Below are 26,481 nucleotides of genomic sequence, written 5' to 3' on the forward strand. Positions count from 1 at the left end.
CAAATGATAGAAATAGTAATAGTATTATTAAACAAAGAAATACAAGTTTTATTTCGGTATGAACTTTTAATTCATGGTTTCACATATAAGTCCCTCTAAACTTCTGCGGTTGGAAAGCAACATCGACAGTTCTGCAGCAGCGAAACCAGAGAGAAGAGATCTGTGTTGCCAGATCTTGTGATGGTGTGTTTCTGAGACAGACACAGGTCTGAATGAAGTTAATTTTCTCTGAAAAATGCCATTTTGATGTCAGAATATTCGTAAGATCTGTGGCTTTTGAAAAAAGGATTGAATATTTATTTCGGGGACTGTGGGGGTGTCATACTCTGTGAGCCTGTTCCCTTCTCCCATTGGAATGAACAGACTCAGTCTTGCTGCTGGTCTCCTGAAGGGGTGGGGAGGTGGCGAAACCCACGTGACACAGTTATGGGAAATAATTGAAAGTGAACCGTTTCCTTTATCAACTGTCTCTGTTTGCAGTTAACACACAAAGGACAGCTGAGGGTGATGGGAATTGTATTGTTTTGCAGATATTTTTAGTTATAAACCAAGGTTTTGGACAAATTTAAATATAGACCTGATGATGGTTCTGGATGAAAAGTCAGGGAATCACCACAGAGATGGCTAAAAAAGAAAGATTTCCAGGACGTGAAATATTTAAACTTTTAAAGCTACAAGGTTTTTCAAGGAGTACAGTCTGGTGAGAACTCCGTGCTCCACAACTGCTGTAATTAGCTAAAGATAATAAAACAGAGAGGAAGTTTAAAATGGCATTACACTAAGCTGATAAGATAACACCCACCTACTTCCTGAGAAACACAGCGCTGCTCTGCATGTTGCAGATTCTTCATCAATTCAAATGTGTACTGAAAAAAAATTATTTTGCATGAAACCAGAATACCACAAGGTCTTTTTTACCTGTGAAATCCCCATGATGTTTGTCTCATTTTTGTTTGATCTGGATCATCATGTTCCATTTCTGGTTTCAGTGAGTTTCTCTTCAACATGTTCTGACCCCCTAGACATGGCAAAAAAAAAGAGAGTTTTAAGAAGCAGCCACACAAGGGTGAAACACCTGTGATCATGGCCTCCTCCTGACTGCGTCACACAACTTCCCTGATCTCTCTCTCAAAGGTCTTGCATGTCTTTATAGAAAACTTGCGGATAGTTTCTCCTCAAACGTCTTTATGACGTAAACATGAGAAGATCTGGCCAATTGCTGCGTAAAGTGGGTGTTACTACGTTAACATCAAGGTGTTGTTGTTTCAATGGTTTTTACATGGAAAGCTTATTCTAAAACAGCTGCAGGTCATCCAGTGTTGTTTCAGCGAACCTTAAGCTCTGAAATGTGACAGCTCAGCTCAACTGAAAAAAATCTGCAAAACCCAAAAATTATAATATAACAATAGACTTTATTCATACAGAATTTTTCAAAACAAAGTGACGAAGCAGTTTTTATAGAGAGCATCTTAAATTTCAGTCAAACTCTTGTGTCTCTTTGTATTGCACATCCTTGGTTTGTTATATGTGTTATAACAGTTTCTGCCGTATCTTCATGACCAAAAATGTTACTTATTAAAAGACATTCAAATAGAAATAAAGATTCACAAAATCTATGAAGAAGTTTATTTGAAGCTGATTTGAGGTTTTTGGCTGTCTGGGTTTGTCAGGTGGATATCATCCAAACTCACAGTCTGTTTAGTATAAAACTCCCTTTGCATTTCTCTGGACAGACTTGCTTTAAAGGTCCATTAAGGACAGATTTCTTAATGCCCATTATGAACAGGAGAAATGATTACAGAAAGGAAGACCTGTTTCAATGTTCATATAGGCATCCTACTATTGTTTTAAGACAGAAATGAAAAATTGTGATTTTTAAAATGGAGAATGGTTGCATATTTGTAGGTTAAATGAGGAAGAAGGAGTAGATATAATATATGTAATAGGTATCTTTATATGTCTTAAATCATGTCTGCAAGGGACCTTTAAGTTAAATCTAAGCCATCCATTACATACCAACATAAGATGTGCTTTGACATATGGAGTCAATATAGGCTTTTTATCAATAATTATAAGGGTACATGATTAAATAATAAGAAATGAATCCTAGAAGACACTCTAAAAATTGAATTTTGATCATGAAAAACAATTACAATTTAAAACAAAAATATTAAAATATCCTAAATAAAATGTTATACATACGTATGTTAAAATGACCATTAGAATTAACACTAGTTCTGTTATCTTTGTTGAAGCTGGTGGAACAGGACAGTTGCTGAGGCACTGGTCCAGATCCAAGTCTCTGATCCTGCTTTGGGTTCAGTTTTCCCGAGAACATCCATCCCTGCTCGGCCTCACTGGGAGCATCGGCGGCACAATCACCATCCGATGGGTTTAAATGGGAATCCTGAGGGCAGAGGCACGGAGGAGGGAATGGGAGCTTGGGAAAGTGGTGACACTGGGGGGGCAGGTTATCTTCATCCTCCCCGCTGCTACCAGCGAGGATGGTACCGCTTCTTGTAGAGGAATGCATGGGAAATGTACAGCATTTCTGAGGTATTGAAGCTTGGCTTGTGTTATTTGGAGCACTAAGGCAAAATTATGTTGTCACTGTTCAAGTTTGTCTTTGACCTTTGACCCAGTGTGAGCCTGTGTGGCTTCCTGGTCTTGACTCTCTACACTGACAACGCTGAAAATGTGTTTTTATTTCATCACAGCCTGTGGATATAGTTTCCATGTTCAAGCTTGAGACTCTGTCGCTGTTGTCGTTCACTGTCTTTAAACTAACAATAACTTCCTGGTTTCTGCAGGCCCAGGGGGAGAGGCTGTTCTCCCTCAGAGGCAAGGGAATTGTTGACATGTTGCACTAAATTTGATTCATGCACACTGCTGGGCGTCCAGACATGTGCAGACTCTGTTGCAGGGAGGGTTCCCATCGATCCTCTGAGGTGGCACCACATGAGCTCTAAGACATTTTTCTATGACGTGCTGTCACTTCAATCTGACCTTTTCACCGCGTCTTCATCAACGTGTTTCCCATCCTGGTGCTTCACCCTCTTCTCTCTTACAGACAGAGAGTGAGGAATGAGGTGTATCACTAATCCCACAAATGGGATTCCTCTCTGGACTTGTTGGCTCTTGTGATTGAAATTTCAAGTTCCCATTTTCTCCCACTGTCATGTGCTTTTTAAGTGATCTCTTTTACTTGGACTTGTGAGAAAGTCACAGGTTCAGATTGGGGCAGGGGAGGAGTGTTGAAGTAAGTTTGCTCTTGGCAGTGGACTTGAGAAAAGTCCTCAGTCTGAGCCTGGATCTCTGTTTGAGTCTGTCTCTGGCTTTACTGGGGGTGTCTCAGGATTATATAAACCAGAACAAATTCTTGTGAAGTCTCAAAACGTTGGCTGTGCTCAGATTGAAAGGTCGTAGACTGGAAGGCTTCAAGCTGCGTTGCTTTGTCTTTAAAGAGCGTAGATGGGGCAGAGGAGTGCCTCTGGATGCCAGAGGTCAACTTCCTGCGGGGCTGCTGCTGCTGGTCAGTGACCTTCAAATTATTTCTGTTCATCCAGGAAATGCCCTCACTTTCCCGCAATAAGTTATGCCTTTAATATCACGTCACCGACCCGATGACCTCGAGTTTGAGCAACAATAATGCATATTTTAATACAATGGCATTTTCTTCTGGCAAGAACACCAAGGGAAAAGATTTGTTTTTAAATATAGATAGTAATAATTACTTTTGTTTGAAGCTTAATAATTTGATTTCTTTCTGTTCTTTTCTGTTTTATTTATTTTTTGCTTAATATGTACCTAAAGGTCATCTAGGTGGTGCCTAATGGACCAGCTGTCGTACAGTGCTACAGGACAATCTACCACAGTAAACTTCTGTGTAAGACACCTTCAATAGTTTTGGCTCACAGATTTCAGATGCTCTTCTACAAACTTAAATTTCACACTCTCCCTCAGAGCAGATCTGATCCACCTTGGTGTCCAGACATAACAGAATTATATTTGGAAAATAAAATACAAAATACAAAAAAGTAGATTAGTTAAAAGTTGGAAAATATCCCTGTAAGAGGAGTGTATTAGGAACAGCAGAGAAACACGAACAAATAAGTAGCACACATATAAGATCTATCATATAATGATCACAGATGTGCAGTCTGAATAAGTTTTCTAGTAACACCCTAAAAGGCCAAAAAGCCTCCAGAGCTGTGGGCCAGCAGTCAGCTGTCTTCAGGGTTAGCTGACTGCAGCGGGACTGACTGGATCCTGGTCTCCATCTCTGTTCACAGAGATGTGTACAGTCTGGTCAGACTCTCAATCTTTTTTTGCATCAAAATGTTAAAACTTTACAATACAGTTGACAAAGAAGTTACTGAGGGAGGATTGAGACACATCCTTACAATCAGTGAAGAGAGTGACTCTAAATCAAAGACTGATTAGTAGATAATGTTGAGTTAGTGGAGAACAGACTGGGAGATACTGTATTAATGACTCATTAGGTAGTGATTAGGTTATAAGTATGTGTGATACAGAATAATGACCCACTTTTATCATGAGTCATTCTTGATTAAACATGACTTGTCCATGAGTGGTACGAACTAGTATCCAGCCAATGTGCAGCTCATACTAGTGACCACTCATTTATTTATCACACAGTATCATGTGCCACTTTACTTCAGGGGCACAAAGTAACTAATTATGAAGTAATGCTGACAAATGACTGGTTACTAGTTTCTGCCACTCATTGATAAGTCATAATTAATCAGGAAGGACTCATGGCGAAAAAGGCTGTTATTCTGATCCACAGATATTTATGAACCAATCATCACCTAATGACTGATTAGTAAACTACCTCGCAGTATGTTCAGAGCTTCTGCAGGCTCACCAAGTTAAATTTGAAACTTTTTCAGATTTATTAAATACCATATAGAACGGACCAGTTTCTAGTAGAATTTATACATATTACCAAATACATGAATTATTGGCATTCATATTATACTTTTGTCAGTACTTCCCTGTGGTACAGAACTTATTATATCTTTAATATGACATCGATAAGCATCCAAAATAGATGGTTTAACTAAGAAGAAAAAAACAAATTAATTTATATATTCTACAGTCATGGGGTTTTGTCGGACAGTGTCTTTCTAAAATGACACCAACATTTTACAACTAAAAATATTGAAGATGTTTGTAAAACAAATTTAAAGGTCCCATATTTGACACTTCTCTGGTGTTTTATTTGAAGTGTTGATCCATAAGAAGACATATTTGTGGTTTTAAGAACCAAAAACCATCTCAATGTAGTTTTACATCTCCTCTCTCAGGCTTCTCTCTGGAGCTCTAGTAACAAGAAGTTGGTGAGCCAATCAGAAGAGAGGAGGCTCAGAGCCCCAAGCCTCTGGGCGAGGCTTGGGGCGTGGCTGAGAGCAGTGACTGCTCTGTTGTGACATCACAAAGTTCCAGAAGTCCTGAGGGCTGGTATTGAGGCTCAGTTTCTGAATACAGGCTGTGTGCATTTCTCTGTGGACTGAGGCTTTGATACTTTCACAGTATTAATATAGAACCTAGACCTGATCTATAATCAAACAACACATGGACATCTGCCTTTAGACTGTATAGGACCTTTAAAACTTTTCAATACCTTTGTAAACATTTTCTGAGGAAACTGTAATCAGTCTTTTTAAGGCTTTTCAAGACCTGTAGATGCCCCATATCTACTAGATTCAAGTTCTGATTTAACGGTTGATAGATTTTAAGGTAATTTCTCAATCTGTCCTTAGTAACAACTCATATTTTTTACCATATTGCAAAGCGTTAGCATCTATATGCATCTATCTGAGCGGCAAACAGCAGTTAATATACGGTATATGATGCAGATAGAGCAAAGAGGAGGGAGAGAGTCCGCAGGACAGGAGGTGAATGGAAGCTTTACACTGAGCTGCAACCTGGAAGCCAAAGCATGCGAGGGGCTGAGTGCCAAACATCTCAGCCTCCTGTGAGATATGTATGGATGAAAGTGGGAAAACACAACACCGCTGTGAGTTATAGCACAAAGCACAACTTTACAGTGAGTGTTACTGGAGTCAAAGGTTGGCTTGACAACCTGAGTACAGTGGCATGATTGTTAATCATGACATCATCACTGCGAACGTCACTTTTCCTCTGAACTCAAAAAAACAAGTCACGGCAACGTGTTCAATGAGGTAAATGATCATTGTTTACTTTAACGAGTCTGATTGTCATCATAGCTGTTGTGTATTGAGGAGGAAGATTGGGGATGACGCAGTTTGACAAGCTCTGTTCTTCATGTTGTTTTTTAAACAGAGGAGCCAGCAACTTTAAGGTGGTGCTCCCTGGTCGGATGAACCTCCCTTTGAATGCTGCAACAGCCACAAAAGTGAAAGTGATGTCTACGTAAATCTGTCTTCCAAGTGTAGTGTATCACCCTGAGGCTCTCAGCATCAGTTCCAAAAATCTTCCACGGTGAGTGAAATGAGAAGTAATCACATTTCAATACCAAATGATTCATCATCCCGAGCTGTACAAACTCTTTTGTAAGAGTTTCTTTGACAGTTGTTTCTCCTAACTGAACCGCTGTCAGTTATGACCATGTGGCAACACAGTGCTATGTGGCAAGCACCTTAATAATCATTTTTTCATAACTCTGTAACCGTTGCTATTGTGTTTTTGCATTAACCAGTCATTTTCAGAAGCTTGCCTGTCTTCCTTTGAAATATGACATTTTAAATAAGATTTAATTGTTTATATCTGTTTTCTCTTTTTTCAGTTAAACAGCACTAAAAAAATTGTATTTGTTTTCTATATTCTAATCTAATCTGCTGTTTACTGACAGAATGACTTTGCAAAGGCATCTGCAGCAACATTAAATTTATCGTCTTGTTATTTTCTGTCATGAGTCGATTGGAATTTTAAAAGCACAGAACTGGAGAACAGCACAACACAGACATGTTTCCCCTGCTCTCAGTCCAGTTCTGAATGTTCCGTCCTTCTCATTGACATAAAAAGTGCTTTGAGAATGTATTACTTGGCCTCCATATTGTTATGGGGTCGGATGTGGGTCGTCAACATTTTTGAGATCTTTGCGGGTCGGAAAAGGTTGGGAACCGCTGACCTCCACTTTCGATACAAGATTTATATCTAAATATGTCGTAGCACAAAAACACAATATTGTATTGTATGCACAATAAAATAAGAAACTATAAACAAATGGCTACTTTTTTGCTTGTGTGTTTGACAGATAATGCTAAAATGCTCTATGCCAGTGGTTCCCAACCTATGGGTCAGGGCCAACCGGTGGGCTGCGAAGGTATTGCAAGTGGGCTGACAAATCATTTGCAAAACAGATGAATTTTGATGAGATTTTAAGGAGGGCCATATGTTGGAAAAGGTTGGGAACCACTGCTCTATGAACGTGCCCAGGTCATTATACCCCTCACGCAGGTAACTGAAGTGCAGTAGCTACCGAGGACCAGCAGGCCAGACGGCTGGGCTTCACTGCTTTTTAATCTGCTTAGTTGACTGAGTTACCTAATATACAGTTCAACCATTGTCTGAGGAGGCAGTACAGGATAGAGTGAAGACGGGGGGATAAACACAGAGAGGGTCCTCATCTGACAAGGTCAAGTCTAAGACAAGATTAAACCAAGCACTGTAGTGACTCAGTACAGATCCAGTTGTGTGCTCATGCATAAATCCTCTCAAGCAATAAAACCACTCCTCAGAAATGTTGAGAAAACGAATTAAGTAAAGACAAACTGTAGGTTTACTATATAGGTTACTGTGTTGAGAAGTTTCATGCACCTCTTCTTATGCACAGCTGACTTTTAAATCATGGGCCAGATGCCGAACAGGGTCACGTCCTCACCCTGTCTGTGAAACATGTCCCTTGAGAAAGTCTGAATCTTTGAGAGTTGTCTGGACTTGTCGCTGAGGCAGAGAAGGAGTTCAAAGCATGCAAAGTTCGAGGCATGCAGCGTTGAGTGCGAGGCCTATGGCCACCCCCACCCAAAAAAAACAACAAAAAAAAAGAAATCTTCCTCCCTCAGGACGCAGCATACCACACAACTTCATGTACTTTTCCTTACATAGAAAAAAACATTGACAGCAACGTTGCGTCCATCTCCTCCTGCCCACATGTGAATATATCACCAATTCCCAGGGAGCCACATCTGCGTACTCTGAGGAGAGTTTATATCTGAATGTCCCCACGCTGCATTTTTAGCATCCGAGCTAGGAGCTGAGACACTCGCAAGCTGTCACTCATGAGAAACTGGAGGTCACACAGTAGCTTGTGGGATTTACTGAACCCTCAAGAATAGACTTAGAAATGGTCCATTCTCACAGTTTGAGCCAGGAAAAAGCAGAGCGCTTTGAAAGAAGGTGAGATCTTTTCACCATGTTTTTTCACACTTTTGGCTGACTGTCAAAAGTCATATCAGTTTGTGTTATCAGACCTGCTTTGACTTTGTTCAACCGCAGAGGCTTATCAGGACTCAACACAACTGCATTAAGGTTTTCTAATTTCATAGTTTAAAAAAAATCTCTGACTTAAAATAAAACTAGTCTTAGTTTCCTCTTCACAAGAAGAGCTTGACCCATTTGTATTTTAAATCTTACAGGCTGGTCTTGCGCATTGTTAAGTCCCCATTGGTCCCGCAGTGGAAAAGCAGCTGGTGAGTCACCTCAGGCAGTAAGGAGGAGCTACGACTGTAGGGCTGAGCAGTGTCTTGCATTTGATCTGCACACAGAGAGATTACTTCCAGACCTGGTGCTGACTCGCACAGCAGGACGTGAAGCCTGAATGACTTGGAAATCCCAAACATACGCAAGGACTAAAGGAAGCATTTAAAAACTTGAAGAAGAATAGAACTGAAGACGCCCGAGAAACTTGTTTGGCGGGGTTTTTTTTTTCACGTGTGCGTGTGTTTGTGTGTGTGTGTGTGTGTGTGTGTGTGTGTGTGTGTGTGTGTGTGAGGTGATTTCCTTCTCACTTTAGAAAAGGATACTTCCATGCATGTAGGACAGATTTTCTTTTTACTTGCTTGTAACTTATATTAGCACAATCCTTGGCTGTTCAAATGGATATCAACACCTCTCTCTACCAAAAGATTGAAGACTGTGAAGCCACAAACAAGGCACTGTATAAGTTCTATGCAGCTGTCATGATTGTGATTTTCATCTTGGCTTTGCCTCTGAATGCATCGGTCCTCCACCTCTTTATATTTAAGCTGAAGTTCTGGAAATCCAACTCCAACAACGTCTTCCTTTTCAACCTGGTGTTGGCTGACATTCTCCTGCTCTTCTGCTTGCCCATAAAGGCATACAACTTCATCAATGGAGAGAGGAGGAGTGACAATGGGGCAGTTTGCAAAGCTATGCTCTTCATGCTGTTTTTGAACCGAGGGGCCAGCATCGCCTTCCTGACGGTGACATCCATCCACCGATACTTTAACGTGGTGCACCCTGGCCGGAAGAATCTCCTGAGAGCTCTTAAGAAATCTCCTCAGATCTCTATCCTCATCTGGCTGCTGCTGCTGCCTCTCACCATTCCCACCATGCTCAAGACCTTTGAATGCTGCAACAGCCACAAAAGCGACTTGCCACACAACGACAGCAGCCATGAAGGAGATGACACCTTGGTGAAGGTAATGTCTACCTGTTGAATGTGGCATTTGTGTTTATTCTCATTATAAATCATTACAAATCTGTCTGTTCTCTGTTCTCTCAGCATCAGACCCAAAAATCTTCCATAGTGAGTGAAAAGAGACGTAGTGACAAGGCACCAAATGATTCATCCCCGACCGATTTGCTTAATGTGAAAATAATTTTGCAAGAGCTTGTTCATGACATTTAGTAAGCTAGTTGTTTCCTAACGTGAGCGCTGTCAGTTTGGACCATGTGGCAACTTATTTTTAAGTCACCGGTGACGTAGTTTATGTTGTTGAACAGCCTGAAGTAACAGAGAGGACAGTGATATTCAGTGATTACGGGGACGTAAAGCCCAATCAGACATGAGGAATGTGGGTTCATGGCGTGGTCCCAGAGAGAACACAGCAGTGGGGGTTATCTCAAGAGAGAGCTTGTTTCCACAGCTATTTTTTGCACTGACAGAGCACACAGTGTTGAGACTTGTTAAACCTGGAATGTGTCAAACCGCACCACACATGACAAGGCCACAGTCTGATAAGACGTGTGTGTGCTAAAAACAAAACATTAATGTCAGAAAAAAGGAGGAAACTCCTCACTATTCAGTCATCTTATATAGGATTCTGTTCATGACAAGGTGCCTAAGTTTGAAAAAAACATGGAAGCATGTTTATTATTTTCTATATTAGGAGACTGCAGAGTGCATTATTGTGTTCATACCTTGTTGTGTTTAGCCCTGCTCACACCTGCCATTAACATGTGTCTCCACAGGCGTCTGGAGTGACCACTTGTGATGGGAGCTCACTTTCCTGCTCTATATGTAAATAAACTCGTATGCATTGATGCTTTAAGCCGAGACCAACTATGACAGATGGAGGGTGGGGTCGCTTACCTGGTGGAGCACGTACCACATAGGCTTAGTCCTAACCACAGCCGCCATGTCATCCTCTCTCTCTCTCACTGTCTCTATCACAAAAATATCATGACAGATGGGTCCATCGTCAATGTGTTTGAGCATGAGAGAGAGAGATAGAACAGGGCGTCTTGGGTGCATTTACACCTGAACTTAGAGCTGACCACCTGTGATCAGATCACCTGATGTTCCTGACAGGTCTGAACAGGGCCTTTGATTCATGGTTAGGTTAGTGTCACTGGTAAGTTAACAGGAAGAGTGAATCACAAATACTGTTGGTTACTTTCACACATACAGTACGTGGGCAGTGGTGCAGTAACTGGATTTAATTAAGTATTGTATTACAGTACAGCAATGTGAAGCAGAAAATCCACTTTATTTTATTTTAGTTTTTTCTCCAAAACATTTCAGAGGGAAATACTGTAGTTTTTACTCCACTACATTTATTTGACAGTTGTAGCTCCTTGTCACTTTTCAGATTAAGATGTTACATTTAAAAACACAACAGACTGGTAAAGTGGTTTTTAACCTTTTTGGTTTGTGATCCTCATTAAAAAGCAGTGTCCACTTGTTGTTAGCAGCTCCACTAAAGAGTGATATCCCCTCCAAACTTAACAGATGGTTTCATTTAAATCACAGTTTGAAGCTTTAAGAGTTAAAATGGCCGACTGGTACTTTAACTACATACTGTTCTGATGCTCAGGCCAACCAATCAAGAACAAGCCTTTGTTGTTGATGTATATGACAATTAAGTTGATCCTTTCTCTCTCCTTTAAGGATGTGGTGGACAGTATGAGAGAGGTGGTCTTCTTCACTCAGATCCTCATCCCCTTCATCATCTTGGTCTACTGCACGGTGCGCATCGTCAACCGGCTCAGGAAAAAAACAGTCGGGGACAGGACCAAGCTGAAGAGAGCGGTTTTCCTGGTGACCGCCGTCATGGTGGTCTTCTCCTTCTGCTTCCTCCCCTGCACCATAGCCAGGATGGTTCTGCTGATCGTCCGCGTCCAAGAGTTGCCTCTGATCTACCAGGACAAAGCTGCCGTGGCCTTTGACGGCCTCATGGTCCTCTCCTACATGGACTGTCTGCTGGACCCGCTGGTCTACTGCTTCTGCAGCACCAAGTTCAAAGCTCTTTATCTCTCCAACTATTTCCCGTTCTTGGTGAAAGATGGTCAGATACCGGTAGACAGCTCAACAGGGGCGCACACAGCATCGGAACATCCTCGAAACACCAACACTATCATTTGAAGACGTGTGGTGTGTGTTTTTTTTCTCTGTGTGGTGACGCAGGAACCCAACAGGATACTACCTGAGAGTGACAGTTTGCCCCAAAAATCTACTAACTTTATGAAAGGGGACTCTGCTATGAAGACAAGACAGTCAGTAGTTATTTGATCCATTCTGAAATAGAGATATACAGAGGTAGAAAATAGGAGGGACTCTTCAGCACTGTAGATCTACCAGGTGAGAGTGTCGTGACTCCTGATTGTGTAGGATATATTAATGCTGGTGGATGTTATTCAATGATACATAAAAGTTTTCTGTTTAAGAAGAAAGCCTCCCAGCTAAATTAAGCACATCTGTTTTTTTCTGTTTGGCTTGGACAGAAAATTGAGAAGTTATGACTGTGAAAAATTCCTTTCAAGCCCAAGAATCTTATCTGTCAAATTGTACCAGTCTCAAACAGCCTCCACCATCAAACAAGCATTAATTAAAGCTCAGAAAAATATAAACACAGCACTCGAAAATGTGTTTAAAAATCTTGTCAAATACATTTTCTATGAAGCTGTGATGAGAAATTCTGAACCAAGAGGCCTGAGGGGATAAAGGTTTTCTAGAAATCATGAATAGCATTCACTAGCATGAATTCCTGGGTCAGGAGTATGAAATGTGTGGATGGACCCGACTCCAAAATAGATGCATATGAGGCCAAAGTCAGTCCCCTATTACATAAGAGTTAATCCTACAGGCCCATACAGGAAGTTGGTTGTTAATGTTGATTTAATATTGAATTGTGTAACTGTTTATACTGTGTGTATATATATAGAGAGAGATGGGTGTATTTAAACTGTACATATTTTATGTCCTGGATAATGTCTTGTAAATTCATTGATAATAAAATTGCAGTAAACTGTCGCTTGTCATGTCACTACTGATGATTTAAAGACCTCACTTTGACAACCACTGATCTAAAATGACATGCCTCTGAAATACAAGATTTCCCTGAACGCATCTTACAGTGTAAATAATGAATGACTCTAACCAGACTAAAGGATACTTGACCCAGACTGTACCTGTATAAGTCATCTGAATGGTCACATTCACCCTGATGATGTCATCAATAGTAATACTTAGTGAACATACTGTATGTCTGTTGTTTAATGTCTGGCTAAAAAATAGACAGTGAGCTCAACAAAGCAATCATGGTGATTCTGTGTTTAATGTCATGTGAATCCGTGTGTTAAAGGTGCATCAGTGTGTGTCACAGAGTAAGTCATTGCTTTGTAATTGGGGAAACGTGGTTTGAAATGGTGAGACACTGCAATGATACAATGAGACATGTGTGCTGTTGAATATTATGTAACTTTCTTGTCAAGTTGAATTTATTAAAAAAATCTAATTAATGACTAGAAGTGGAGACGCCAGGGAGGAAAACCCCCACTTCAGTTAAAGGAAAAACGCAGCTGCTTCTCATGGAGGGAAATCAAGACAAATAAAAAAGAAGAGAAGAAGATCCACAACTCTACAGCTTTGTAGTGATAGAGACAAAGATTTAAAGACCTGTATTAATGTGGTTGAAAACAAGACTACAGCTTACTTCTGAACTCAGATCACAAACATACAAACACAGAATTGTATAGAAGCAATGTGAAACAACAACATGTGAAAATGTAAGCAGCCATATTTGGCTCTGCAAATGTCACATATGCACAACTTACAATGTGTAAGAAAACATGGCAAATATTTAAAGAGTAAAGATGCAAACACCGTCCTTCAGTCATATATAATACAATATCAATGTTAACACTCTGCACTTTATTGCTCCGTTGTGTAGATTTGACCTTTCACATCGTCATGTGTATACGTGTTGATGATTGCTTTGTGACTCTGGTGAACACAATTGATTCTTGTTTTTAAGTGTGTGTTAAGTTTATTTATAAATGTACCAGTCAGTCTTACAAGTGGGATATGGTCTTTTTTTGCTTTTTTATTGTTTCAAACTATAAAAGTGCTCTAGCACAGGGGACAAACGTCGCACTGTTGCCAGAGTTCCTTTATTACCTTTTCTAAATCCATTCTTTACAGTCATTTGGGACGTGGGTGTTTTAAATTGGGTCAAACATGTGTACACTTGCGAGTCCTGACAAGTCATCCTGAGATGAACGCAGCTGTGTTGCAGCTGTATTAACATTCCTAAACACTAAATCAGGTTATTTGTTTAGTTGCAAACTGAAATAAGTATTAGCAAATACGATTAATGTTATCATATGTTATGATGCCACTACTGGAAAAGGATTTCAAATAGTTTCAGGTTTACATCACCTCATATAACCTGATGAATTCTGGGAATTTTGGGCACAGCAATATGTGAGACATTTACATAATAGGTCTTTATAACTATGCTTTTTGTTTTTATAAATTGTATAAATGTTTTAGATATCATACCTGGAAGATATGATACAAAAATTGTTCAACAGAGTGAAGTTGTCAAAATGAGTTGTTCACAAATGTGTACCAGAGCAGGGATCACTCTCAGAGACTGACACAGTAAACATTTTATAACTCTGTTTTACAAGTGGCATTGTGTAAATACTAGCCTAGTCTTTTATGTGTTTTTATTACTGCTGACAGGTGTGAATTTACAAATATATGTTGATCTTTGAGCCCATTTCTACCCTTCCTCCCTTCAGACGAGAAAACGATAAACTTTGATTAAACTCGAGTGATTTATTGAACGGTTTCAGGTCTGATTAATCTGTTTCAAGACTGATGTCCAACAACATTCGCTCACTAGAACTGCTGAGCAAACATTCCTATGAGCTTCATGCATCAACACGCATTTACACAACATTGTAACTGTCCTGAGATTTAAAAAAGAAAAAAGAAAAGAAAAATTGGCTCTATTGTGGCCTAAAATGTTAGTAAAAGGAGGGAAAACAAGCAGATGACTTCGATCTTAAAGCTGAGATACAAAGCACAAAGTCTAAATGATGTATGTTCACTTAAGTGACCATGTAAAGTGACTTCAGTAAACCACAAATCACACAGGATCAGAAAGAAGCAGGAAAAAAGGGAAGCTGGAGTCACAACACTGGTGCATTTCAAGCTCTTGCTCAAAAAGAAATGTTACATAAGTTTGACTATTAGCATAACCATTCTAGCTTCCTGTTGTTTGGTCACTGTAATCTGTTTCTACTTCTCTCTGCTTGAACAAATGAGCCTAAAATAACATTTCAAAGGAGGAGAGATGGGTCAACACATCACTGAATCTATATTTTGGCTGAATTATAAGCAATACAACAATTCAAATGGATATCCATTTATAATCTGGTGTAATGTTTGTCAGTTGTGGTGATTTTTGCTGTTACAGAGGTCGGATTTTTGTTGTTTCGAATTACCATATCATGTAATTTTATTCATTTACTAGTAGATTTTCTCAATGAAATCTTTATGCAAATAGCTGAGTGAGCATGAAAACCTACTGCTCTCACTTTCACTGTTGTAAAGCATGAAAGTGTGAAATTTATGTGATTACAGCATGTTTAAAATCAAAAAAATACCTTTTCAAACATACGACAGGGCTCAACATGTTAACACGAAATCTGGGTCAGATAATATCAGCTGTTTTGCTGTTTTGTATAAAGAGAAGGGATGCTGATACGGTTTTAGGAGGCAGTAGCTGGTCCTTACCGTGGCCGGGACATGTGGGGACATGTGGATGATCCTCGGGCCTCCTTCCATCTGATGGAGGAGATGGCGCTGCGAAAACTGGGAGCTGTGGAGGGTGGAGGGACACGACAAGGATAAGAATGAGAGGAAGCATGTGAGGGGGGAAAAAAGACAGAATAAAAGAGATTGTATAAAAATCATCTGTGTAGAATAACTAATAATTTTCTGTCTGATATGTGCTGTCCATCATTCGAAAATTTATTTGGAAATGAATTTGGAAACAAGTTGGAAACAAAATGTCTCCTGCTTCACTGAAAACTCCTCTCAGTGTATGTGTGGTGGATGCTTCGAATTTCTTACACTTGTGTAAGATGTAGACATTTAACGAGAGAGTAATGTTCACCGTTCAGCAGGTGAATGCGAAAACAACCTCTGCACACATATCAGTCTGCGCAGTGACGTCAACAACATGCACAGGAACTAACAATAAGCAAATCACATCAGGGACCTGAACAAAAAAGTAGTTCATTCATTTATTTCACATCTTGCACTGTAACATCTGTAGTTAGAGATATGAAGCAACAAGAAAAAAAGACTTCAGACAGATTTGCCAAAGGAAACAGGCATATCACAAATCTACAACGAGTCTGACAAATCACCTGTCAGAACTGTCTCTAACAGTTTGATGTTGATGTTGGTGTGACCTGCACCATGCTACACAAAGTACACAAAGATGGCACAAACAGACACACATACACATACACACATTCCAACACTCATATACCCTCATTATACACACACATATTCTCACATTATGCATGCATGTGTGTGTCTGTAAATACATATATATATATATATATATATATATATATATATAGCACATAGGCACTAATCATAGCAGCACAGGAGCAGGCACTTCTTACAAGATCAATAGAGGAGGGGGTTTACCACACCAGACAGGACCCCAGGTGCAGGCTGTGCAAAAATGTTCCTGAGACAGCCCAGCACATAATAGCAGGTTGTGAGATGCAGGGAGGAACAGCAAACCAAGTGGCTGGCATAGTGTACAGGAACATCTGCACCGATTATGGGCTGGAAGTCCCACTGTCAGAATGGAAGACATTGAAAATGGCCGAGCCAAGATCCTGTGGGAAGAACACGAGAAGCTCGAAAAATACCAAAGGCTTAAAGGGGAGCTAGAAAAGATGTGGGGAGTAAAGGCAACAGTGGTGCCAGCGGTCATCGGAGCACTGGGGGCTGTGATCCACAAACTGGGAGAGCGGCTCCAGCTGATTCCAGGTACAACATCTGAGGTCTCTGTCCAGAAGCGCAATCCTAGGAAAAGCTAAGATACTGTGCAGAACCCTCAAACTCCCAGGCCTCTGGTAGAGAACCCGACGTTGAGGAAGATTTTTATTTATTTTTACATGTTTATTGCTTTTTTAAACAATGAGCATAAAGAAGAACATACAACCCCCAACCCACAAAGTAAGTGCATAAGTAAATAAAATAAAATATAAATACAGCAAGGGAACAGTACAATATATTTTACAATATAAAAACTAAAAAAAAACTATTAGAAAAAGGAAAAAAGAAAGAAAGAGAGAAACAGGGTGGCAATGGCCCCATCCAGAGGGCAGGAGAGGTCACTGACTGCTTTGATGAGTCTGAAAACAATGTGAATCCCATGTTGTGGCCTTCACAGTCACCAGATCTCAACCAGCTGAACACCTGAGAGATTTTGGACAGATGTGTTGGACAACGCTCTCCACCACCACCACCACCATCAAAACGCCAATTGAGGGAATATCTTTAGGAGTGATGGTGTTCATCCCCTCTAGTACAGCCCAGAGACTTCATTCACATCATTTTGCACTCTCATCGTCATCCTGTTTCTCCACTTATTTTTCAGGTTTCACCTTTAATTTGTCACCTGTCTGTATGTGACAACTTTGGCCTTGACAGGTTCACGTATACAAATGATCATTTTACGCCATTCACATTCATAAAGTGTCTTAATATCTGGTGGTGAAATCAGAAAAACTCTTCAAAAAGTGTCACTGGCCATTAGCAAATGCCTTAAAGCAATTTGACTATCATCATTGTTGGAACTGAGTAGACTTTTTTCCAACCCATTTCCAATTAAAAAAAGAAAGTGTCGGATATAGATTTTATGCATTTAAAGGAATCCAGATCAAATACTCAAAGGAGGAGCTTTGCCAGTCATAAAGTACCTACCTGCTCAGAGTTTATCACTGTCAGCACGGGAGGTGAGGCACGCCACAGAGAAAAAGCGTAGGCAGGAAATGTCAAACCTTCAAGAGATGAAGAGATAAAGAGAGGAGAGAGACAGAGTTTAGATTGTCAAATAAGATGATCAATTTCTAAGAGCTAAAGCTGTCTGAAAGGAAATACAGGCTGAGCCCAAACCACTGCTCGCAACCAACCAACAGTATTTCCACACATGCTGATTACAATAAATTTAAGAGACATCTCTCCTAGGACACCTTACTCTAAGTGCGGAAAAAGTAAACAACTGAGTGTGTGTATGCTATCGTCCTCATTACTGCCGCTTTAAAAATTGTACTTAAGAATAAGCAAGGCATCCATGTTGTAATAAAGCCTGTCAGTTTCTTATAGCCAAGTCCTGAGTCATGATAAAAACTAGAATCACCTCCTCTTGGCTGCCTGCCTCTGCAACTCACACTAAATTCAGGTTACATCCTTGCTTATCCAGAGTCATATAATATTAGTATATTAGTTAAAATATTAACCAATTGTGTGAAATGCTGTCATAATTGCTGTGTGAATTCTTGAGTAATGAAAAAGTTTTTCTGAGGTCACCGGGACCTTTGACCTTGGACCACCAAAGTCTAATCAGTTCGTCCTTGAGTCCAAGTGAACATTTGTACAAAATTTGAAGACGTTCCTACAAGGTGTTACTGAGATATCACGTTCCCAAGGCCAAAACTATGTTTTGTCAGGTCACCACACCTGTGACACACACCTGCTCGGGACAGTCTGGCCGCAGTTTCCACTGAAGATAATGGCCTTGATATATAATATATAACAGCCTTCCCTATATTGGTGTCATTTCTAATTTGTAAAATGTAAATTAAGGGTGAACTGCTACTGTTTGTTTATTCCACTTATTTAAATATAGATAGATAGATAGATAGATAGATAGATAGATAGATAGATAGATAGATAGATAGATAGATAGATAGATAGATAGATAGATAGATAGATAGATAGATAGATACTTTATTTATTCCCTAGGAGAAATTCATTTGTCCATTAGCTCATCATTATTATTATTAATAATAATAATAATAATAATAAAAACAGTTCATAATAAATAACAATAATAATTAGATTAGTCTACATCCTTTGGCTGAGGTGTTGTATAGTCTGATGGCAGTGGGAACAAAGGATCTCCTGAACCTCTCAGTGAGATGAGACGTTTGCTGCAGCTGTAGCTGCTTCTCTGTCCTGCCAGAATGTTGTGGAGAGGATGGTTGGTATTGTCAAAGATGGCCTCCATGTTACATTGCATGCATCTCTCCACAACGGCCATGAGTGAGTCCAGACTCCTGCCAAGCACAGACCCAGCCTTTTTGTCCAGTCTCTTTGTGTTCATGTCGGACATGCTGCTGACCCAGCAGACTGCAGCATTAAAGATACACTGTCCACCACTGACTGATAAAACATGTGCAGCATTTCACTGCAGACGTCAAAGGACCTGAGCCTCCTGAGGAAAAAGATCAGCTTTAATCTGCTCTTCAGCTCATGTTGCTCACACCTGAGCTTCTCCCTGTCTCCATCCCTGAAGGCCTCCTTTTTCTGGTGTTACTGGTGATCCAGGGTTTGTTGTTTGGAAAGCAGTGTACAGTCCTTGCTGGTATTACAGTGTCAATATAGACGGTAAGGTAGTCTGTGGTACATTCAACCATCCTATCAAGGTCAGGGTCCTTGCTTTTATCATTTTCCTGTGACTCCAACAGGACATCCCAATCTGTGCTCTCAAAATAGTCTTTTAGAGACTCACTGGCCTCCGGGGTCCAGTTCCTGAATGAGCAGGTGGTTGCAGCCTGCCTCAGTACACAGGGTTTGTAGGAAGGCTGAAGAAAAACCAGAATAAGATCTGATCCTCCAAGTGGTGGTAAAGCTGAAGCAGTGAAGGCCTCCTTGACGTTTGCATACAAAAGATCCAGTGTCTTATTTTCCCTTGTGGGACAGTCAACATACTGAGTGATGCCAGTCAGGTGAGACGTGAGACTGACATGGTTAAAATCCCCCGATATAGCAATGAATGCATCAGGGTGCTGGGTGTGTACTCTCGCAACAGTCTCGTGGATGACGCCACACGCGACTGCAGGCTCTGCTCGTGGTTGAATGTAAACAACAATGGCGACGATGTGTGAGAACTCCTTCGGTGCGTAGTACCATCTAAGATCAACTGCCAGCAGCTCAATATCCCTACAGCAGATCTTCTCCTTCACTTTGATGTGACTGGGGTTGCACCATCTATTCTTCACAAGCAGTTTTGTGGTGTGCCCCCTGTGTGCTGTTTTTTTGTCTTTTAGGTTACTTATCTCTACTTTGCATCTGTTTTCATGCTTCCATTTGCTGCTGTCGCACACGTATAGCATACAAAGAGCTCACTGTATGGGCTCTCAATGCTTTAGCAAATTGGAGAGTATTGTTTTCCTTTTTCAGGATGATAGGTGTATAATTGAAATTATGCTGCCATCTTAAAGAGGAACTTGACACCACTACGTTGTAAAACCAATGTTGCAATGACTGACAGATTCACACACGAACACACACCGCTAATAAACCACATCTGCAAACGTGTCTAGATACAGGTTTTGTTGCTCAATGTTGAACCCTTTTTGTGCTACGTTACATCACTTCTAGAAGCAAAATATGACGAAGAGCAAACTAGTAAGTACTAGTAAGTGGATGGCTTTCCAAAGAATTCAAGTTTATGCCAAAGCTTCAAATCACTAGTATGTAGGTTGCTGTGTCTTACAGTTGCTTGTCAGTGAAAACAGCAGCAGAGACCAGGAGGGAGAAGAGTCGAGGCTACTTTAACCTTTTAAAATACATTCCAGCTTACCTGTGGGACGCTTTAGTAGCGCCACTTTAAGTGTGTTTTTGATTCGATCTCCACACAACCTGGGCAAATTATGAATTGTTTGACAGCTCAGTCTCCTGATTCTATCAGTGCTAATCATTTTAGGATCATATCACTGCAACAGCTGTTGGCACAAAATAGGTTCAGACTTATATATATTCTTTCCACACTAAAGGTCTTATTACAGGCCTTATGGTCTCGTTTTTATGCCAAAAAAATTGGCGATGTAAAAAAAACAAAAAAAACAACAAAACATTTCTACCATGTTTGTTCCTCTGTATCTGCTTTACTCACTCTGACTTTTTGGTTGTAAAATTTAAAGAGGTACACTTCAAAGGAGGCCAGGGTTATGATTGTAATCAAAAGGGTTGAAGAGGTAACCTTTTTGTTTTGGATACCTTATTTTCGGGCTTGTGCACAAAAAGGAGGTGTGTCTGCTAACAGGTTAATGTTTAACTTCAAAGGAACAAGATGTTTAAAAGCTAATGCACTCAGAACTCTGTACAATGACTCTGTCTTTGATGGGGATGTGGTATACCCCTGTTTCTTCAGTGTATGGTATAGCCTTCACCTCTGAAGCTGTGTGGTCCGTTGGCCTGTTTTGTATTTTTTATATGTAAAAAAGTTCAATAAAGATATTGTCGAAAAGAAAAACAGCAACAAAACAAAATCATCCCAAGCTTCTTCTGCAATGCGTCAACCAACCAAATTGTTTTGAACTATTTGAGAGTCAAGGTTGATCTCAAACAGGTTACAATAAACGAAGAAAGGTTTTGGTTGAAGATGTGTCACTGTTCATCATAGGTGGACTTTTTTATGCAGAAATGATCGACGATTCAACAAAAGGTGTATAAGGTGTCGGACTAGAGATGAAGATATTACTTCTCTGCAGGATGCAACACACAAGGGCATCTAGGGAAAGAGGATGTGGCTTAAAGATTACTTCAATTGTTATTCAACCATCTGTGTTCCACTTAACTAAGTGTGGTAAAAAATAATAAAATAGAAGCTTATATTTCCCAGAAAGTAGTAAGTGAGTGATGTCTATACACAAGAATGGATGAAGTCATGTTTTCTGGCTTAACCTCATCCTTATTAATCACAATTAAAAAAATGTAATCACAACAAATAAAATATACATAATGTACTGTATGCACAGTAGATGCATTCTTTTCTCTATATAACATCATGAGACCTGATAGGTCATTTTCTTTAAAGGACATGTTTTCCTAACTTATTGTCATCATATCCAAGTGTAATGCTTGACATGTGCAGGCAGGATGGTTTCCTATAGACAGCCACCTGAGGAATTTCACAAGCGCTGCCCCCGTTCTGCAGGAAAAAACTTTGAACAGCCAGTTTCCAGTCACTAGTTTCTGTGTAAAACAGAAAGCGATAGTAGAGATGTGTCGTCGTCCCTTATCTTAGTGTTAATATCTGCTGTACAAAAGTCCTATGAAGCTTGGTGCATTTCAGATGATGAAACCAACCTCAGTGAGATAATCCCCTCTCTTTAAACCACACCTCCAGCTGAGTATAAATTCTTCCTCTCTGAAGCATTGCTGGAAGCCTCACACAGAAAAGCCTGACAGACGCACCAAGACGGGGTGTTTCCTCTTTTTTTTTTTCAATGTATGCAATGCGTTTACAGTGCATGTTCGCTCAGTGCATTTTGGCACAACCGGCTGAGTCTTGACAGAGCTCCAGAATCGCTGGGAGGCTCTCAGAAGGGGACTGCTGTATCTGAAGGATCACAGTCTGAAGGGGGAACCCAGTGCCAGAGGAGAGGAGACTCTGGGTTACAGGCAGCTACAAGTGACTCCAAGATGAAGGATTTAACTTTGTGATGCCTGCCTGGATACATCTTTAACACTTCTCCTTTCTATTGCTGTGGCACTATATTAAACAGGACTTTGACTGCAATCGCTCCTACCACTGTGGAAGCAGGATGATTTCCACTGTTACAACCGGCCAACCAAGCATGACTATGGGTCAAGCTCCTGACAACTGCAATGTACCCAACATAGTCACATATAAAACCCTCTCCTGGGTGATGATTGGAGAGTTTGTGCTGGGGCTGCCGCTCAACCTGTCGGTCCTCTACATCTTCATCTTCAGGTATGAGGAAGCACAATCTTGGCCAAAACCAGCCTAACACTTATCTTAATAAGTGATGGCTCACCACCTAGTGGGAATTTCCTGGTATTTAGAGTGATTCAACCGTAATATCACACTAAACCGGAAAACAACGCTGAACTTATCTTGTAAGCATTGCAAAAGCAAGTCATTTAAGTTGTATAGAATTCACACACCTTATTTTAAATGACTGTAATAAGACTAAACAGACAATTCAGTGCAAATTTAGGATGCTGCTTCAAAATGTCAAACACGTAATACGATAGCAATTTAACTTCTTTAAAATGTTATTTAAGAACAACAAAAAAACGATATGTTGAATCCAGTGCAGATTAAACAAGATGAGCCATGTGTGCTATGACAGTGGTTCCCAACCTTTTCCAACACACGGCCCACTTGAAAATCTCAAAAATGTTGGCGGCACACATCCGACCCCATAAGGATATGGAGGCCAAATAATGACTTCTCAGAGCAAAAAACAGGGGAAGCTCAATTTTGCTCAAGCTTTTGTTTTTCAATTGTTGATTCACTATCTGTCTCTGGAATCTTTTAATTCTTCCTGTTGCCAACCAGCTAACCTTTTTGATACTGCAGTTTTTGCCATGCATGGACTAATCTTTTAGCTCTCAATCACACTGAGATAACAAACAAGTATTTAGTGTTTTTAGTTTTTTTAATTATAATCACCAAAATTGTTCTGTTTTGCAAACGATTTGTCGGGCCACTTGCAATACCTTCCCACAGGCCCACTGGTTGGGAACCACAGTGCCATGAGATTGACTGATAAACATGTGTTTAAACATGTGGAACATATTGTGCTGGGGATGAGGAGCATCCCAGCAGGCAGCGTGCAGAGTCAGCGTTTTCTTTGGCACAGCTGTACTATTTCCATCCACTGATATAAACAATGCAAAAAGGAAAGCGGTGGTTAATTATGAAATCCTAAGACATAAAATATAAACGTCACATTACTACACTAACACATGCATCAGTTTGTCAACAGAGAACCGAGTCTTAAACATGAAGCAGTTTTCCTGTTTTCCAGTTTATTCTTGAGGCAGAATAAACTCTGTAGCAGTGAATTAAATAACTGTTTTGTGATTTTCTTCCTCTTTAGATTCAAGTTCTGGAAGAACAAAAGCGTCTTCCTCTTCAATATTGTGGTGGCTGACTTCTTGCTGGTGGCCTGTCTTCCTGTGAAAGCCTTCCATTACCGCAATGGCTTGAGGCGCAGCGACGATAACACTGTGTGTAAGATGATGCTCTTCATGCTGTTTCTCAACCGAGGAGCCAGCATCGCCTTCCTCATCATCCTGTCCGTGGATCGCTACTTCAACGTGGTCCACCTTGGGCGGCGAAATTTTGTCAAAGTGTTGAAGAAATCGCCCCAGATTTCCATCATCATTTGGCTCCTCTTGCTGCCCCTCACCATCCCCACGATGCTCAAGACCTTTGAGTGCTGCAATAGCCATGGACGAACAAATGAGACATCCTTTCACGATGTGACAGACACCTTCAGAGAGGTACTTTTTATTTCTATCTCTTAATTTTGTTTAGTTTGTAGCTTGGCTGAAAAGATAGCTGTAAAAATAAGGCTTAAATGTGACCATAAACAACAGATATATACTAAGGCAAGCATACAAAAGCTAAACACTTAATAAGAACCGGAGTTATTTACACAATCTCACCCAGACTTCCTATACAGCTGAAAAAAATGTATCCACGTTTTTAACCTCTGATGTGTTCTGCAGTAACTGTCTGAGGCCTGTACACATGTCGATTTATCTATTAGTCATCAGCAGGAAGCTTATCAGCAACTCTTCTGATTATCAATTAATCATTTATTAATGATCTTATTTGTCATTAGCCAAAATGACAATAATCCACTGGTTCCACCCTCTCAAATGTGAATATGTGCTGGTTTTCTTAGCTTTCTATGCTAGTAAACTGAATATCTTTGGGTTTCGGTCGGACAAATCAGGACAACAGAAGAATTCGTGACGGACATTTTTCACACATTCTGAACATTTCATAGACCAAATTAACTGAAAAGTAGTTATAATTCATTGATAATGAAAATAATCATTATCTGCAGGCCTAATATTTAGGGCTTTTAGAGATTTCAGTGTTTTAAATTCTAAACTGTTTCTGTATTTAAATCACAAGAATGCTGTACTCCCAAAATCCAGGTTAAAAATGACTTAGAATTACTTAAAATCTTATGTTTATCAGACATCATGTTGCTATAATAGCAATTTCTTTAAAGGTCCCATATAGTATAAAGTGAAATGTCCATGTCTTTTTTGATTATAAAGCAGGTCTAGGTTCTATATTAATACTGTGAAAGTATCAAAGCCTCAGTCCACAGAGAAATGCACACAGCCTGTATTCAGAACCTGAGCCTGAGCCATTTGGACCCACCATCCAACCTTGCAGGATTTGGTTTCTCTGAGTGTTCACCTGAAATCTGCCATTTTTTATTCGATCACTCAGAAAACAGTCAGTCTCACTGACCTGTTGTTACTAGAGCTCCAGAGAGAACGCTAAAAGAGGAAATGTAAAACTACATTGAGATGGTGTTTGGTTCTTAAAACTACAAATATATCTTCATATGGATATCAAAATTAAACACAGAAAAAGTGTAAAATATGGGACCTTTAATGTTCTGCAAAAAAAAAAAGTTTAAAGATGAGCCAGAAAACTCAACACCTGGAGAAGTAATTTTTTTCTCTTGACTGCAGATATGTGAAGGTTAAATTTGCGGTACAGGGTACTGGCCGTCATACTCATAGCCTCTGTTTTTTCTTTTTTTTTTTTTTTTTTTTTTTAAATCTCTTTAAGATCGTCTTCTTCACCCAGATCCTCATCCCGTTTATCATCCTCGTCTACTGCACGGTACGCATCGTCAACAGGCTGAGGAAGAAGACGGTCGGGGAGAAGACCAAACTGAGGAGAGCTGTGTGGGTGGTCATGTCCGTCGTCGTCGTCTTCTCCATCTGCTTCCTGCCGAGCACCATAGCCAGAGTGGTGCTGCTGAGCGTCAGGCTGTTAGAGAAGCAGGACGCAGAGAACATAGTGGTGCAGATCTACGACGGCCTCATGGTTTTGTCTTACACTGACTGCCTGCTGGACCCGCTGGTATACTGCTTCTGTAACTCAGGCTTTAAGGATGCTTACATATCCACTTTCTGTCCCAAGTTCCTTCAGGAGAGACTGCTAACTTCTTACACAGTTAACGGGACTGGAGGAATGACAACAACTACAACTTCTGCAACCAGAACCAATTCTTTGCCAATACTATAAAAATGATTTCCTGTTTCCTTTGAACTGTGATTAAAACCATCTCCAAGGAAGTATCTGCAGTTTATCTACCATTGTGCGTGGGTATTTCCACAGACGATGGCAGATTAGACTTAGTGTCTGGAAGAGTCGGGCAGAGCAATGCTGATAATTTAAGGTCATCAAATACCCTTTACTAAAAGTCTGATGCAGATGTAGTGGGGGTGTACCACGACACACTTCTTCCACAGAGTCAGTAATCTGTGACAATGAAGCACAACATTTTCTCCATGTAATCCTCCATTATATTATATATCTTGAATAACCTTCTATAGCAGCTAATGTTATGTTTGCTTTCTCAACTTCAATGTGTAATACATATGCTCAATAATGTTGTATTAAATATATAAGTTAAGTTAACTGGTTTTAGTTGTTGACTTCTCTCTGC

General features: G+C 40.1%; 3 protein-coding genes across 5 annotated transcripts in view; 2 read left to right on the forward strand and 1 right to left on the reverse strand.

Annotated features, from left to right (window-relative positions):
• Positions 1-26,481, reverse strand: part of LOC111672552 (uncharacterized) — a 38,986-nt gene that overhangs the window by 8,147 nt on the left and 4,358 nt on the right. For both annotated transcript variants that reach the window (XM_087169618.1, XM_023429989.2), the window contains exons 4-6: positions 17,717-17,793; positions 15,500-15,584; positions 919-1,018 (exon numbers count right to left, since the gene is read on the reverse strand). In XM_087169618.1, the coding sequence (XP_087025744.1) occupies positions 919-1,018; positions 15,500-15,584; positions 17,717-17,793 (262 nt within the window). The remainder of the gene's footprint in view (positions 1-918; positions 1,019-15,499; positions 15,585-17,716; positions 17,794-26,481) is intronic.
• gpr31 (G protein-coupled receptor 31) lies at positions 8,749-12,724 on the forward strand. Its single transcript, XM_023430193.2, has 2 exons — positions 8,749-9,671; positions 11,363-12,724. The coding sequence occupies exons 1-2, from the start codon at positions 9,105-9,107 to the stop codon at positions 11,834-11,836; spliced, it is 1,041 nt and encodes a 346-aa protein (XP_023285961.1). The 5' UTR covers positions 8,749-9,104; the 3' UTR covers positions 11,837-12,724.
• Positions 22,159-26,453, forward strand: LOC111672683 (12-(S)-hydroxy-5,8,10,14-eicosatetraenoic acid receptor-like). 2 transcript variants are annotated; one of them, XM_087169619.1, is made up of 3 exons: positions 22,159-22,736; positions 23,872-24,277; positions 25,614-26,453. In XM_087169619.1, exons 1-3 carry the CDS (start codon positions 22,567-22,569, stop codon positions 26,055-26,057), a joined length of 1,020 nt encoding a protein of 339 aa, XP_087025745.1. In that variant the 5' UTR covers positions 22,159-22,566; the 3' UTR covers positions 26,058-26,453. The 2 variants fall into 2 exon arrangements, with proteins under 2 accessions (XP_087025745.1, XP_023285962.1); XM_023430194.2 differs by having other exon boundaries at positions 22,163-22,736; positions 25,596-26,453.

This window comes from Seriola lalandi, unplaced genomic scaffold (genome assembly GCF_002814215.2).
Source record: "Seriola lalandi dorsalis isolate HSWRI2012SDOR001 ecotype SW California unplaced genomic scaffold, Sedor1 jcf7180002054901, whole genome shotgun sequence".
NCBI classification, from domain to species: Eukaryota; Metazoa; Chordata; class Actinopteri; order Carangiformes; family Carangidae; genus Seriola; species Seriola lalandi.

Excerpts from the sequence above, each read along its gene's own strand:
- gpr31 (XM_023430193.2), top strand. The coding sequence starts at position 9,105 with ATGGATATCAACACCTCTCTCTACCAAAAGATTGAAGACTGTGAAGCC. Across the intron at positions 9,672-11,362 it reads GAGATGACACCTTGGTGAAG|GATGTGGTGGACAGTATGAG; the intron begins GTAATGTCTACC and ends CTCTCCTTTAAG.
- LOC111672683 (XM_023430194.2), top strand. The coding sequence starts at position 22,567 with ATGATTTCCACTGTTACAACCGGCCAACCAAGCATGACTATGGGTCAA. Across the intron at positions 22,737-23,871 it reads CTCTACATCTTCATCTTCAG|ATTCAAGTTCTGGAAGAACA; the intron begins GTATGAGGAAGC and ends CTTCCTCTTTAG. Across the intron at positions 24,278-25,595 it reads TGACAGACACCTTCAGAGAG|ATCGTCTTCTTCACCCAGAT; the intron begins GTACTTTTTATT and ends AATCTCTTTAAG.